This window comes from Salmo salar, chromosome ssa25, assembly GCF_905237065.1.
Source record: "Salmo salar chromosome ssa25, Ssal_v3.1, whole genome shotgun sequence".
NCBI classification, from domain to species: Eukaryota; Metazoa; Chordata; class Actinopteri; order Salmoniformes; family Salmonidae; genus Salmo; species Salmo salar.
The window spans coordinates 15,644,144-15,659,195 of record NC_059466.1 but is presented as its reverse complement, the minus strand read 5'-3'; the positions used below and the strand labels follow the sequence as shown (position 1 = coordinate 15,659,195).

Genomic DNA, 15,052 nt, shown 5'->3' with positions numbered 1-15,052 from the left:
AGATAAAATGATGGCTCTCAGGAATGGCCGTTGTCTCAGAAAGAGGAGGGCTTTAGCCTGGTCTGCGTCTGTGGTAGTGTCAGTGATCCTGATGTCTGTTGTTGCAGGTGTGGCTCAGGTGCTCAACAGGCTGGATGGTAACCAGTTTGATGATGCAGACCAGAGACTGTTCGAGGTAAGACTTTTGTTTTGCGTGGTGTGCGTAGGTGCTGCATGTGTGTGCGAGCAAGTCGTTTGTGTGTCATGACGTCTAACATGTCTCCCTGTTTCGCTGTGCCGTGACCTTGGGAGTGTAACAGCAGTGTGGTGTGTTTCAGGCCTTTGTGATCTTCTGTGGCCTTGGCATCAACAACACCATCATGTACGACCAGGTGAAGAAGTCCTGGGCCAAACAGTCCGTGGCTCTCGACGTAAGCACCAATGTTCATTCCTTTTTATAGCACTTAAAGGGGGGCTGAACGCACCAATTCTGCATGTGTTTTTCAGCTGCTCCTTAAGAAAAATACGATTTGGATCTTGGGGGTGTGGTTTGATGTGCCTGTGTTATATTCGCTTATCGTACCCTGGTACTGTTGTTTGTCACTCTTGAGACACCATAGCAACCACACAGCTACCACCACTTCCTCAAAATAGTCAGAACTAATTTAAGATAAATCAAAAAATCTGTAATTAATTTTGAGGTTTTTGCAGAGGAGGTCTTAGTCACCCAATTGTACATCAAGCTAAGATGTTTGGTGCAGTATTTCTCAAGTTAAAACATTTGCATGAAAAACTAGTCAGTGCGCTTTAGAGAGTAAATCAAGCCAGCTGCTGCTGGTTGCGCTCAGGACTGATTTCTGAGAACATGTCTACAACTTCATCAGCAGCAATCTGTCAAACTATTTTAAATAAAGCACTGTTTATCAGTCCCGAAAATCACTAGCTAGCTAGCTAATTTCCATCTCTGTGTTTGTCAATGAAGCTAGCTAGTAGTAGCTAGCAGGCACATTAGGCAGGCAGGCTAGTTTAGCTAAATCAGAAAAAGGTTATCGCATGGAATAGCCTTCATTTCTCAGAACAAGAATAGACTGATGAGTTTCAGAAGAAAGGTCTTTGTTTCTGGCCATTTCGTGCCTGTAATCAAACCCACAAATGCTGATGCTCCAGATAGTCAACTAGTCTAAGGAAGGCCAGTTTTATTGCTTCTTTAATCAGGACAACAGTTTTCAGCTGTGCTAACATAATTGCAAAAGGGTTTTCTAATGATCAATTTGCCTTTTAAAATGGATTTTACTTTTAAAACTTGGATTAGCTAACACAATGTGCCATTGGTTGCTGATAATGGGCCTCTGTACTCCTATGTAGATATTCCATTAAAAACCAGCCATTTCCAGCTACAATAGTCATTTACGACATTGACAATGTCTATACTGTATTTCTGATCAATTTGATGTTATTTTAATGGACAAAAAGTGACCCCAAACTTTGGAACGGTAGTGTGTGTCACGCCTGCTCCCACTCCCCCTCTCTGGCGCTCGAGGGTGCCAGGCTGCCCATCATTACGCACACCTGTCACCATCATTACACACATCAGCACGTCATTGGACTCACCTGGACCCCTTCACTTTCTTGAATGCCCCCTCTATATTTGTCTGTTCCTCAGTTTAATCCATGTGTCAGCATTAATGTCACTGGCTCATCGGGCTTCCATGCCTTAGCTGGCTCAAGACGTTTTCTTGCCTTGGTTGGCTCGGCAGGCTCCCATCCCACGTCATGCTTCAGCCGGCTCGTCAGGCTCCCATGCCTTAGCGGGCTCGGCAGGCTCCCATCCCACATCACGCCTCAACCGGCTCGGCAGGCTCCCACGCCTCAGCCGGCTCGTCGGGCTCCCACGGTTTCTCATCAAATCATATTTTATTGTGTATAATGACCAAAATTACAGCAGGATTGATATTTGAATGAATGAATTTGGTCTGCGTTTAGTTTATCCAAGTTGGTTCCAGTAGTAAATGTCCAGTATGGATATGGGATACTGTGCTGTTGTTTTAGTGTGGCAACACATTTGGGTGGGCAGTTGGCCTTCTAAAATGGACTGTACTGCAGGGCTCTGGTGACTAGACTGTGGCTGAGAGTGGGGTCTGACACCATCAGGAAAGCTCTCCCACGCTGGCTACTGTGCCACTCTCCTTTTCTCTTTTCTTCCCTTCTTCTCTTTCCTCTCTGTCCTGGTTTCCTCTCTCCCACTCTCTTTTTCTCTCTTCTGTTATAGTGGACTCAGTGCCTCCTTTATTTCATTTATTTTAACCTTTATTTAACTAGGCAAGTCAGTTAAGAACAAGTTCTTATTTTACAATGATGGCCTATCCCAAACCCTCCTCTAACCCGGACAACGCTGGGCCAATTGTGCGCCGCCCTATAGGACTCACGATCACGGCCGGTTGTGATACAGCTCGGGATTGATCCAGGGACTGTAGTGACGCCTCTAGCACTGCGATGCAGTGCCTTAGACCGCTGCACCACTCAGGAGCTTTTAGTGTCATAGTTCTACATCATATTTCTACATCAGTGAGCATCAATGGATCCCTGTTTGTAGTCTGCACTCCACAAAGGGCCATATTGATTTTTAAAGAGAGATCGTGAAAAGCAATCCCTTATCTGATCAATAATTTGGCATGCAACACTGATCAGCTTCTTCTATGCTTTTTGTGAGAGAGAGGACAGTGCTCTCAAGTGGGCTATGCAGGTTGCCACGTGGTTGGGTACAGGGCGGCAGGAAGGAAGCCTGGGATAGAGGCTAGTGAAGAGCGGCATAGGAAGGAATGGCTATGGGGAAAATACGAGCGTGGATATGCATTGCCTCTGGCAGCAATGAATAAACATGAGCTCTCTTGATCAAATAAGGAACTGCAAGGCTGCTGCGCAAGGTATTTCTCCTAGGAGATGGGGGAAGCAAAGGGAATGACATTGGGGCTGACATCTCTGTTCCCCCAGCATTCCTCAGCGTGGAGGGTTCAGAGCTTTAGGGACAGATCACAATTTACTGTGGGGGGATCTGAATAAATGGGTTGGATGGATGGCTTCGATAGTCCAGCAATCGAATTACAAGTCATTCATATGCTAATAATCCAAATATTCTGCTTAAAAAGATATTGCACTGCTACCCTCAGCATTCACTATTCTTATAGGAGGTCAGAACAAGCAATGGAAACCAAATTTATCCTTTCTGTGTGTGGAAAAAATATTCTGGCGCATGGATACACCTACAGGCGGGAACGACAGACTGCGAATTAAGTCCTCCTGGAAGTGCACTGAATATGATGTTTTCGAATGCTGAGGTCACATAACCCTCACTGATGGGGTTATCTCCAAGTTATCTGAAGAACACAAGAAAGACAATGTTTCCCATAGGTATGTCTTGTTTGTTGTTTAACATAATAATGGCCATCTTCTTCTTATGATTACAGCACGCCCAAGGCCAATAACATGGTTGCTAATCTTCTATCTTTTTTATTTTCAGAATTATGGAAGTGCTCTGATGCTGTCCTGCAAGACTTGGTGGAGACCAACAACAGAGTGGAGGGCTGGCATCGTAAAATGTAGGCAAATCTTGGCGCAACCCACCCCACCATTTGGAAGTTCATAGAGGCATTGCAACGACAGGAGCAAAGAGGTGAAATGAGAATGGAGCAGCAACTTGCTGGCGTTCCACCGCCATGGCAAAGACCCCACTACTGCAAGCAATAGAAGGATCTGAAGTCCCTGGTTGAGAAGTATACGACTCGATAGCTGGAGTCTTACCCGAAGAGAAAAATTAGCACCTAGCCTACTTGGACACTTGTTCGTGACACTTATCAATTTCAACCCTTTCAACAACTCCAAAATCCTTATCAGACCAGAACACAAAGCACATTCTTGGATGATTTGTTCATGAACTTGTTTTTACGGAAGAGCATTGTTATGTAACCTACTCTTACTTTTGGGTAACTTGAAATAAATGTTTTAGGCCTACTTGTTTTTTGTATTTTGCAAAGCCTTTTTTGTTGATAACTAAATGTTTTATAGTGAATGGTTGGTGCTAATGGATGGTGTAAAAACAAGATAAAACTAAATCCATTCTTTGAAACAAAAATACATTGTAGAAACTAGATACAGGCTTTCAGCCTTTATGTAACCATATGAACGAATTTATATACAATATTCTGCCCATATGAACTAATGTATATAGGCCTAGCCTACAATATTCTGCCCATAGGAACAATTAATTGTAGGCCATACCTGAACCAATTTACGTAGGCTATATATATAATATTCTGCCCATATGAATGAATGTATATACAATATTTTCAGCCATATGTGATTTAATGAATAGCAGTAAACATGCAGTGCCTGCCCATATGAACGAATGTACCTTATAGGCTATACAATATTTATAGCCATTCATAATTTAATGAAAAGCAGTAAACATTCTTTGACGTTATTTAATAACAGACTCATGAACAGAATCACGCAATAGGCTACAGCTCACTTCACAGCTTCCCCTGTGCTTCACAGCTTCCCTGTCCTTCACAGCTTTCTCGGGAAACTCTATGTATTGTAGCCTCACCCGGACGAAAGACCAGCTTCTTCTGCAGTGTTTGCGGTAAAATATTGCATGTTGCGGTGGTGCAACATGTAAGTGTAGAACTGTCCGATAAAGCTTACCACAAGCGCTAGCTAGACACAAGACAGAGTGTTGCAATGTCCTTTTTCGTCACACAAGGGGCGGCTCCTTGTAATAGCTGAAACCTGAGACAGTCGTGGGGGCAGTGTTGTCACTTGGTTCCTGATCTGATCTATAGGCTTTGTGAAATGGTAGCACCTGCTGGAGCCAACTAGCTTGCCATGTGCTTTTTTTCTCCCTGACCAAAACATGAAGGCATATTTTTTATTATTATACAGTACATTTGATTATTTCACATGGAGATGTCGGAAGCTAAAAAGGCTGGCTAACAGGCTAACGCCCACTAGCCAGGCTGCCAGCTAGCTACTATCTAATATTTTTAATAACTAACCCAAGATTGACCACAGCCTGTTGTTTCCAATGGGAGCAAATTAATCATAGTGGGCAGAACAAGCAAGGAGGTGGGCAGAGCCGAGATCCTACTGGCGCGTTCTAGCATGTATTTGCATATTTCTGTTAGGGAATCCCTACTCTGTGAAGTCTACAAAACGTAGTCCACTATGTTCATAACTGATTCTAGTTGAGGGAACAGAAAACGATATTGGGATCAAATGTTTCTTTTTTTGTGATATTTTGTGGGTGTTTTAAACAATACAAAACATACAAAAGACAACATACAGACGAACACAATCAAATCATCAATGACATCACACCTGCCCAGACCCACCTGTTCTCACACCTATCTCCAGTGCCTCTTTGTCAAATGTTTCATCGATGAGAAACTTAGCAGAATGTTGACCAAAATCCATCACCCTTCGTCTTCTCCCACTTCCAGCCACTGGGCTTCCTCTCATCACCATATTTGGTGGTGAGTGGAAATGCCAACTGGATGCTTCAGGTTTATTCTTCCGGTGAAACATCTGCTTCATTGTTCTATCTATGCTACTAGTAGCAATGGAAGGCGACTCTTCGTTGTTTTCACAAAATGAAAAGACAAAAATAAAATATTTTGCTATCACCCCTTTGTGAATGGGAGTGGGACCGGCGAGGATATCATGTTACCAAAAGGTGTCTGCTACTCCAAAAATCCCACTCCACCCACTCGCACGCAGGCACATAGATCCACGGCGTGAAGCTTGTAGTAACTGTTGTGGAAATTCCCCACTAAGGACTCAAACTCAATGTAAATGAATCAATCTTTAGTATCACGGCCGGAGAGCTATAATCCAGTTATAATACAAACTCAATCCAAGATTGATCAAAACTCTGAAGAGGCCGTTCCCTTTCAGTCCTCTTCTACTGCTACACAAACAAGTCATATAAGCATGATTTACATTATTCATTATTCATCATTAACGTTGGTTCCTGCACGTGACTGACTGACACCTCACAAGGCTTCTTCTCTCAATGCTGGGAACTTGAAACTGAGATACTCTTTTTGGTTCCCAGAACAGTGTTCTGGGCGTGCTGCCAATTGGTCTGAGGAGGAAGTAACAGTCACCTGCACAAACCAAGATAGAGTGAGAGGAGATGCTGTTTACAATTCAAGACTTAGCTCATCAGACAATAACATTTTCCCTCACATAACCTTTAGAGCAGATTGAGGTGGTCGGTCACTGACACCAAAGGTTTTTCTTATTTGGTCCACAGGCATAGTTTAGCAGTAGGGTTCCATAAATAACTGTTGTTAAAGTCCTTTTAAGACCTATTAAGTATTACTGACTATGACTGTCCTAAGTGTAGTGAGCATGACTTGATATCTCTAGCCAGTGTTATGAAAATGAAATACTGTATGTAAAATATACTGTATGTGCTTCCAGTGGTGTAAAGTACTACTTAAGTCTTTTTTTTTGTGGTATCTTTACTATTTATATTTTTGACAACTTTTACTTTCCTACATTCCTAAAGAACTGTACTTTTTACTCCATACATTTTCCATGGCACCCAAAAGTACTTACATTTTGAATGCTTAGCAGGACAGGAAAGTGGTCCAATTCATGCACGTATCAAGGGAACATCCCTGGGCATCCCTACTGCCTCTGATCTGGACTCACTAAACACAAATGTTTCGTTCATAAATGATGTGTTGGAGTGTGCCCCTGGCTATCAATAAATAAATACAAATAAGAAAATTGTGTTGTCTGGTTTGCTTAATTTAAGTAATTAGAAATTATGAATACTTTTACTTTTGATACTTAAGTATATTTTAGCAATTAAATTGACTTGATACTAAAACTAAATACTTTTAGACTTTTACTCAAGTAATATTTTACTAGGTGACTTTCACTTTTACTCGAGTCATTTTCTATTAAGGTATCTTTACTTTTACTCAAGTATGACAATCGGGTACTTTTTTCACCACTGTGTTCTGTATTCTTTTGCAGGTTCTGTCATACCATGCAACCTGTTCCAAGACGGAGGTCGACAAATTCAAGGTATTAGGTCTTATTCTTATATGAGAGAGAAAGTGTGCGTGTGTGCGTGTGTGTGTGTGTGCGTGCATGCATGCATGCGTGCGTGTGTGTGTGAGAGAGAGAGAGAGAGAGAGAGAGAGAGAGAGATAGCGAGAGAGAGCATTGTTTGGTCCCTAGAACATTATAGCCCCTCACGGAGTGACGTTTCACTGCGATCACGTGGGCCGTACTGGGCTACGGATGTAAAATTTCCTCAAAATCCGCTGTTAGCGCCTATTCAAATTAGCCCAAGGTTGCCTTGTTAAATCTTGTTCATTCTCTTAAATACCATGACTGTTTTCTCATTAACTGGGAATGTTGTTTGAAATGTCTAATACAACATACTTTGGTGATATCATCATAAACCTACTGCATACCCCTTAAAAATAGAGGTTTTTGTGTGCATGGTGTGCTATTAGCGTGCTAACACTCATTGAGACAGACTGGTAGAATAGCTAGCATCGCTATAGCCATCGCTAGCATTCACTGGTTGAAGTAACTTTTGAGTGTAATGGAGTTGACTGGTGACTTTGACATGAATATATATTCATGTCAAAGTCACCAGTCAACACCAGTCAAATATATATATATCATTCACAACAATGGTACAGGAGCTATAATCCAGTTATAATACAAAAAAACTTTGTGTGTTGCTATTGCTTGAATTATTTGACTATAATTGGGCAACTCAACCGGCTGGTTGAGATGTTTGTGATGCATTATCTATTAAAGCTTAAGTAAAGCAAACAAACATTCTTCATTTCTGGCCTATACTGAGGCTAAATACATATATTTTGCAGAATAATAATAATAGTATATATACTGAACAAAAGAACATGAATTGTGGGGAAAACCCCATTTGTAGATCATCACCCAGAGTAATATGTTTTTTTCAATTAAGAGATAACTTTCGGAATGAAGCTTTGGCACGCATTACCTTCCAAGGTAAAATGAGAAATCGTTAATGGTACTACATGATAGGACTAGATTGATGGCTTCTCCTGACTCATTTTCCAATTGCTTCCCTGGACTGCAGTGTGGTGCAAGGCAGCGTACTGTTTATACAGGTCGGGGCAGTACTCCTTCAAGTCCCACATGAAAACAACTAATTGTGGTATTTGGAATGAATTAGTCAATCAATAGCCAATCACTTTCATTGCATTATTTAGACAATAATAGAGCGTGCTTCTGGAACCAATCCGAGAAAAAAAACATTCTCAGACCTGTGTGATGTCTTAAATGTCTTTCTTGCTCTTTGATATGGGGCTTGTCCCGGTGGCCATTAGCACTGAGCATCAGCCGTGCAATGTGACATCTGTCAGATCTCCAGCCCCCTCACCACATGCAGGCACAGCACAGTGCTCAGCAGCACCCACCCTGCCTTTACCCGTTTCATAACTGGCCTACATACAGAACCTCAGTAAACACACTCTACCCCAGATTCCAGAGAATTGTAAATGTCACCGGCAAATAAAAACTTGGCTACAATTCATAACCTAAGGCGTTGAATTAGCCCGACGCACCTGCTGACCTGAAAGACAAACGGTTCCTAGAAAAGGTGGGCTTTCCTGGCTGCTCTGCTCTGCTGTTTTCTCTTGGTGGAAGTGAGGCTGGATGGTACTTCTGCTGTATCCTCTACCCGCAGCCCCAGGGATTGGGGAAGGAGAACAGCAAAGCATTCATATTCTGAGATGTTACCAAATCCCCCTTAGAAAGAAAGACCAATGGCACATGTAATCCAATAAGACAACAACTTAAATTCTCAGTCTTTCTGAACAATTATGCTTTGGTTTTCATTAGAGAGCTCTCTGTGGATTGAAGTCTTGGGATGATTAAATTGGTTTAGTGGTGTTTCTGTGTTAGTATTATAGGTTAAATATAGAATACTACCACGATTTGTTAATGAGCTCACAGGAAGTTAACAACAATGAATTCCACTGGTGATACTTTCTCATTAATTTTCAACCCTTTCTAAACACGAGCTCTCAGAGTCTTCATTAGCAACTCTCCATATGTTGAATTTTCAGTGTCTCAAAATGGCACGACCTCTCTCTCTCTTCTTTCCATAACCCAGGCTGCTAACATCCCCCTTGTTTGCGAGCTTGGCATCGATAAGCTTTCCTTTGATGATTTCTCTCTGGATGTGGACGCCATGATAACCGCAGCCCTCAGGATGTTTATGGAGCTGGGCATGGTGCAGAAGTTCAAGATCGACTACGAGGTGAGAGCGGCTCTGACCCAATGCTCTGACAGAGCCCGCTATTCAATCAAATATGCAGTGTGGTATTTACACAGTAGCTTTTTCCACATGGTAAAGTACAATTACTGAATGGTTTTCAACAGGAAAGACCTACTACTACTACTACTACTACTACTACTGCTACTGCTGCCACACACAGGTAACTGACAAAATAAAGGAAACAAATGCACTTTGGTTGGCATAGATTCTACAAGTGTCTGGAACTCTATTGGAGGAATGCGACACCATTCTTCCACGAGAAATTCCATAATTTGGTGTTTTGTTGATGGTGGTAGAAAACGCTGTCTCAGGCGCCGCCCCAGAATCTGTTCAATTGGGTTGAGATCTGGTGACTGAGACGGCCATGGCATACGGATTACATCGTTTTCATGCTCATCTAATCACTCAGTGACCACTAGTGCCCCGTGGATGGGGGCATTGTCATTCTATGGGGGCATAGCCATGGTAGCCAAAATAATAGCGTGCCCAGCATTTTTATACATGACCCTAAGCATGATGGGATGTGTGGAAGCACCTGCTTTCAATACACTTTGTATCCCTCATTTACTCAAGTGTTTCCATTATTTTGGCAGTTACCTGTAGCTTCACAATAGGAAGTGTGTGTTTGTTAACAACAGCGGTGGAAACACTGCTATGGCAGGTTAGATTGAGGCCGGGATTCAATACGATTGCGGATTTGGACAATGCACCATTAAAGACATTTCCGATTGAGCCTACATATGCAGCGTAAATGATGTCCTTAAAACGTACATTGCGGACAAAGGGCGATCGGATTGAATCCCGGCCTGAGTGTGAGAGCTGACGCACCAGCCTACTGTCTGCTGACGGACCCTGTTCTGTCCATCCCTCTTGTGCCCCTGACTCTCTACAGACTCTGTGCAGATGGCTGCTGACGGTCAGGAAGAACTACCGCATGGTGCTGTACCACAACTGGAGGCACGCCTTCAACGTCTGCCAGTGCATGTTCGCCATTCTAACGGTGAATATGGAGAACACACAGGGAGTCTAGCATTAGCCTATCATTAGCCTAAACAGAGACCGTTCAAATACACCACACGTGCCCCAACACATGTGGACACTGACTAATGCGCACCAACTGCTTCATCTTCTGTCCATTGTTCTCCATCTTCCTCCCGCTCCTTCTCAATCTTTTTTTATGTCATCAAGCACAGCATTTATGCATGTCCCATCTGAATTGATTATGCCAAGAGGGAGATGAAATAGTTGTGTGTAAGCCGTTTAGAGCCCAGGAGTGCTGTGTTTTAATAAGTAACCCAGACCTACAGTACACTACTACTAACTGTTAACCCCATAGCGACCTAACTCCAATTTACACATGTTGTTTACTTCATCGCCATGCTCATCCTACCTACAGTGTGTGTGTTTTAGTTTATGTTTGTGTGTGTGTGGGTTTATGTTTACTTGTGTGTGTGGCCCCTGAGTGACATCCTGTCCCTGCTGTGTCCCTATAGACGGCAGGCTTCCAAGAGACCCTGACGGAGATTGAGATCCTGGCTCTTATAGTGGGCTGTGTCTGTCACGACCTGGACCACAGAGGAACCAACAACGCCTTCCAGGCCAAGTGGGTGACCCTGTCCGTAGACACACGCACGCTTGCAGGCACACATGCACACTAGTGATGCGTGGGTCAGTTGTTTATTCACCCCACCCGTAATTGCTAATAATCCATCCGCAACCGGCAAGCTATATATATAACCCACAAAAACAGAAAAAGCGCTGTGCAGTCAGAGATGCCAGAATGTTTTTGTTACGTGGGCTGTAGGATTTCTTTTTTTAAGCTTAATTTACATCGGCTTATATTTCTGCCTATATTTTCTGACATTTGGTAGTCAACTTGTCTATAATTAGATACATCTCTTCTGTCATTACTTGTTGCCCTAGAAGAAGACTACATTTCCAAATGACATCAGTTTTACCGGTTTAAAGGGAATTACAAGCTGTGAAACCAACCCAACATGTTTCTGATACGATTTCAGTTCGGCTTGGATGCATATTTTATGTGGTGTAAATACTATCAGAGTTTATGACGCTGATAAAGATAGCACCTTTACAGACGGTCCCTAACCACGTATTCATTATCTCAAGATGCTGAAAGAAATAAATCATATTTCTCCACTCCTGTTCCCTAGTAAAAATGTATATTTGGTGTATAATTTGAATGTAAAAACTGCTTAATTCAGCAGGAGTTTATATTATGTTAGGCTATGTGAGAGGTTATAGACCATTGGAGGTCGGTGCTGTTGCACACTCTTGCCTGCATCTAGCTGATCTAGGGTGTAATCATTAGTCCAACAGTTGCAAACAAGAGTTTATATTGGACAAATTCAGGTATGTTTATCCCAGTTTCGTTCTGTTTGCTTCCGTTTAGAAACGTTTTTTCAACAGAATTGGCGGAATGAATACATCCCTGATCACACGCAAACGTTGTATTCCTTCTCTCATCTATGCTCTCTCCTCCTCTCACCTTTTCCCCTCGCTTGTGGACTTCAGTGCACAACGCAGCTGTCGGTGACCAGGCAAAAAAAACTTTACACACAGCCTACATCGTTGTCACCATATTAGCTAAAGTAGCGTCATTGTCAACATAGCTAGTAGAACTAACATGTTAGTACACCTTCTTCAATCATGCAGTACAGTATACAGCCAGCATGCAGTTTAGTAGTTACACCGGCGGGCTCCAGTGGCAATAAATTACCTTGACGGAAGAGTTCCAGTGTTGGATAGTCATAGCCAGCTAGCTAACATAGCATCCCTCTGTTTCAGCTGGGTATTTGAGTAGGCTAAACTAGCTAGCTGCATTTGATAGCTTAGTAAGTGAAAGTGAAAATAAAATACGAAATCTCTCTCCACATTTTATGCACTGCAGTGCTAGCTGGCTGTAGCTTATGCTTTCAGTACTAGATTCATTCTCTGATCCTTTGATTGGGTGGACAACATCTCAGTTCATGCTGCAAGAGCACTGATAGGTTGGAGGATGTCCCCTGGAAGTTGTCATAATTACAGTGTAAGTCTATGGAAGGGGGTGAGAACCATGAGCCTCCGAGGTTTTGTATTGAAGTCAATGTACCCAGAGGAGGACAGAAGCTAGCTGTCCTCCAGCTACACCATGGTGCTACCCTACAGAGTGCTGTTGAGGCTACTGTAGATCTTCATTACAAAACAGTGTGTTTTAATCAATTATTTGGTGACGTGAATATATTTTGTATAGTTATTATCTAACTTTTTAAGTGTTTCACTATTAAAATGTTTATGAAATTCACTGAGGAGGATGGTCCCTTTCCTCCTCCTCCTCTGAGGAGCCTCCACTGTTATAGACAGTACAGTTCCCTTGACGTTCAATAGTTGAAGTCCCAGTTTTGTGACTGTCAAATTTGTACAGCGCCTCACAGTCATCGCACATAAGATCTTTCTCAAACATTAGGCTACTGTTCTGGCCCTCCCTTGTCTTTATTTTCAACTCTCCATTTCGCAACTTTTCTCAAACTGAATTCATCTCCAACCTTTTTGCCTCAGTGGATCGGCGTTAACTTTTCTACCCAAGTTTCCAAAAGCATTTGGTAATTGTTGTGTATTTGGCGTGCGTACAGTTAGACCTTAAAGCTTAGGCTTACGCACTAACGCCAGATAAAAATAATGAAAGAAAAAAACTCAATGTAGTCTATCAGTATTAATTGCACAATAATTATACATTCATGGATCTTTTATGCATTGTTTTCTCTCTATGAGTCAACCCACCCATCACTAACACACACACACTCTGTGCACTGCTAGCCCACCTGCAACAATCTGTTATAATCCAGCCCAGCTCAACTAGAGTGGAGAAACAAATTGCATAAGATGTACATAGGAGTCTGTTTGAGGGAGAGAGAGAGAGAGAGAGGAGAGAGAGAGAGTTTAAACGCGGCTGGGGTGGAGAGCACAATTAGAGCCGCAGGAAAAACAACTGTTGAATCTAGTGGATCTGCCCACACGCCGCAGTCACCATCAGGAGCCCATGTGTCATTTTGACCCATTGGCCCAGAATGATTCCAGATGGTGAACACTGAAGGTTTTCCCTCCACAGACTCTGATATTAGCTTCACTTGCTGCAATATTGAGCTGTGAGAACATGTTGACAGTGGACTGTGGAGTGATTTAGTGAAGAGACTTAGCGAGGTCTCAATGGAGGATCCTCTCTCTTCCAGTGTTTGTGTTGTGCTTTGCCTGTTTAACGTCTCTCTCTCTCTCTCTCTCTCTCTCTCTCTCTCTCTCTCTCCATGTATCCCCCTTTCTCTCTTTGTCGTTCTCTCTTTGACTTTCACAGGACAGGTTCAGCCCTGTCTCTGTTGTATGGAACCTCAGCTACTCTCGAGCATCACCACTTCAACCACGCTGTTATGATCCTGCAGAGTGAGGTGAGGTACATCACTGTGTCGCTACTGACAGACTACAAACATCATTTTGTGCAGGATTACAAAAAGCCACGTTCTCAGCGCGAGAAGCGATCAGAATAGACAAACATCACGCTACTCCTCGCCCCCCCAAAAAAAAATCAATGTCATTACAAAAACAATGATTGGTTGAGAGAGATGTTTTAAGCAAGCGACTGGTTTTGTGTGGTCAGACAGACAGTCGGTAATTAGCTGTGTTTTCATGGTGTCTGCTGAAACAAGAGCTAGCCAGCAGGGCTCCAATAGACTCGTTATCACGACGCTGACGACACAGTAAGCTGACAAATGTTTGCTGTGACTAGCATAATGGTTTCTGTTGATACAGTGGCTGAATTACTGCCATGGTCATTAGCATATCATTGAGCAGTGCGTCTAATTGAAGGGGAAAAGAACGAGCGCACGGATTCAGTCCACCAACCAGCAGGAACCATTCATTAAAACGGAACGTCTCGACGAACGAACGCCACTCCCTCCGCTATCAGTCTTTCCCTTTCTCTCTCTCTCGCTCTCTCTTTTCCTCTCATTAAGATAGAGTGAAGGAAAAAAGAACTCTACGTCTCTGACGTTATGGTATTCAATATTTCATGGGAACCAATGAACTGAGGATAGAGGCTGGTCTTGCAGTGCTGGAGAAAACCTCAGTCTCAGCTCGAGCGTGAACAGAGAGAATCAGGGGTCACCCGGTTCAAGAAGCCCCTCTCTCCTTCCCCATATCTCACCATCTCTCTCTTCTTGGGCATTCCCCTGGTGATGGGCACTCTAAGTGGGACTGGGATATATTATATATATATGATGGAGAGAGATCTGTTGGAATGATATGAAAAGGAGAGAGAGTGAGAAGTGGCACTTACTTCTTAAGAGCTTTCCCACTGATCCCTGATGGTTCGTCTTCCTGCCTCTGGCAGGATTGCCTTTGACTCCAGGCACACACACACACACACACACACACACACGCACACGCACACACACACACAGTGAGTGTCACGCTCACACCATCCCCTTTATCAGCACTACACATAAAGATGTGACACTTGAGGAATCCCTCTCAAGATACAGACTGAATGTGCTGACAGCCACAACGTCATGCTGGAGTTGCTAGTCAGATCATGACACCTTTATTTTGCTCATGTACAGATTGGACTAGATTTTGCCACAAAACACTGTTTAGGTTATTTATTCACCTGTACCGGGTTAAAGAAATCCATAAGAACTATTGTGTTCACGTTGATGAAGTAGACAAAGCCTGGTA

General features: G+C 42.9%; 1 protein-coding gene across 1 annotated transcript in view; it reads left to right on the top strand.

Moving 5' to 3' along the window:
* Positions 1–15,052, top strand: part of pde11a (phosphodiesterase 11a) — a 55,447-nt gene that overhangs the window by 23,712 nt on the left and 16,683 nt on the right. The window contains exons 8-14 of the mRNA XM_045707785.1: positions 108–175; positions 318–410; positions 7,024–7,074; positions 9,167–9,313; positions 10,224–10,331; positions 10,825–10,934; positions 13,677–13,767. Coding sequence (XP_045563741.1) covers positions 108–175; positions 318–410; positions 7,024–7,074; positions 9,167–9,313; positions 10,224–10,331; positions 10,825–10,934; positions 13,677–13,767 — 668 coding nt within the window. The remainder of the gene's footprint in view (positions 1–107; positions 176–317; positions 411–7,023; positions 7,075–9,166; positions 9,314–10,223; positions 10,332–10,824; positions 10,935–13,676; positions 13,768–15,052) is intronic.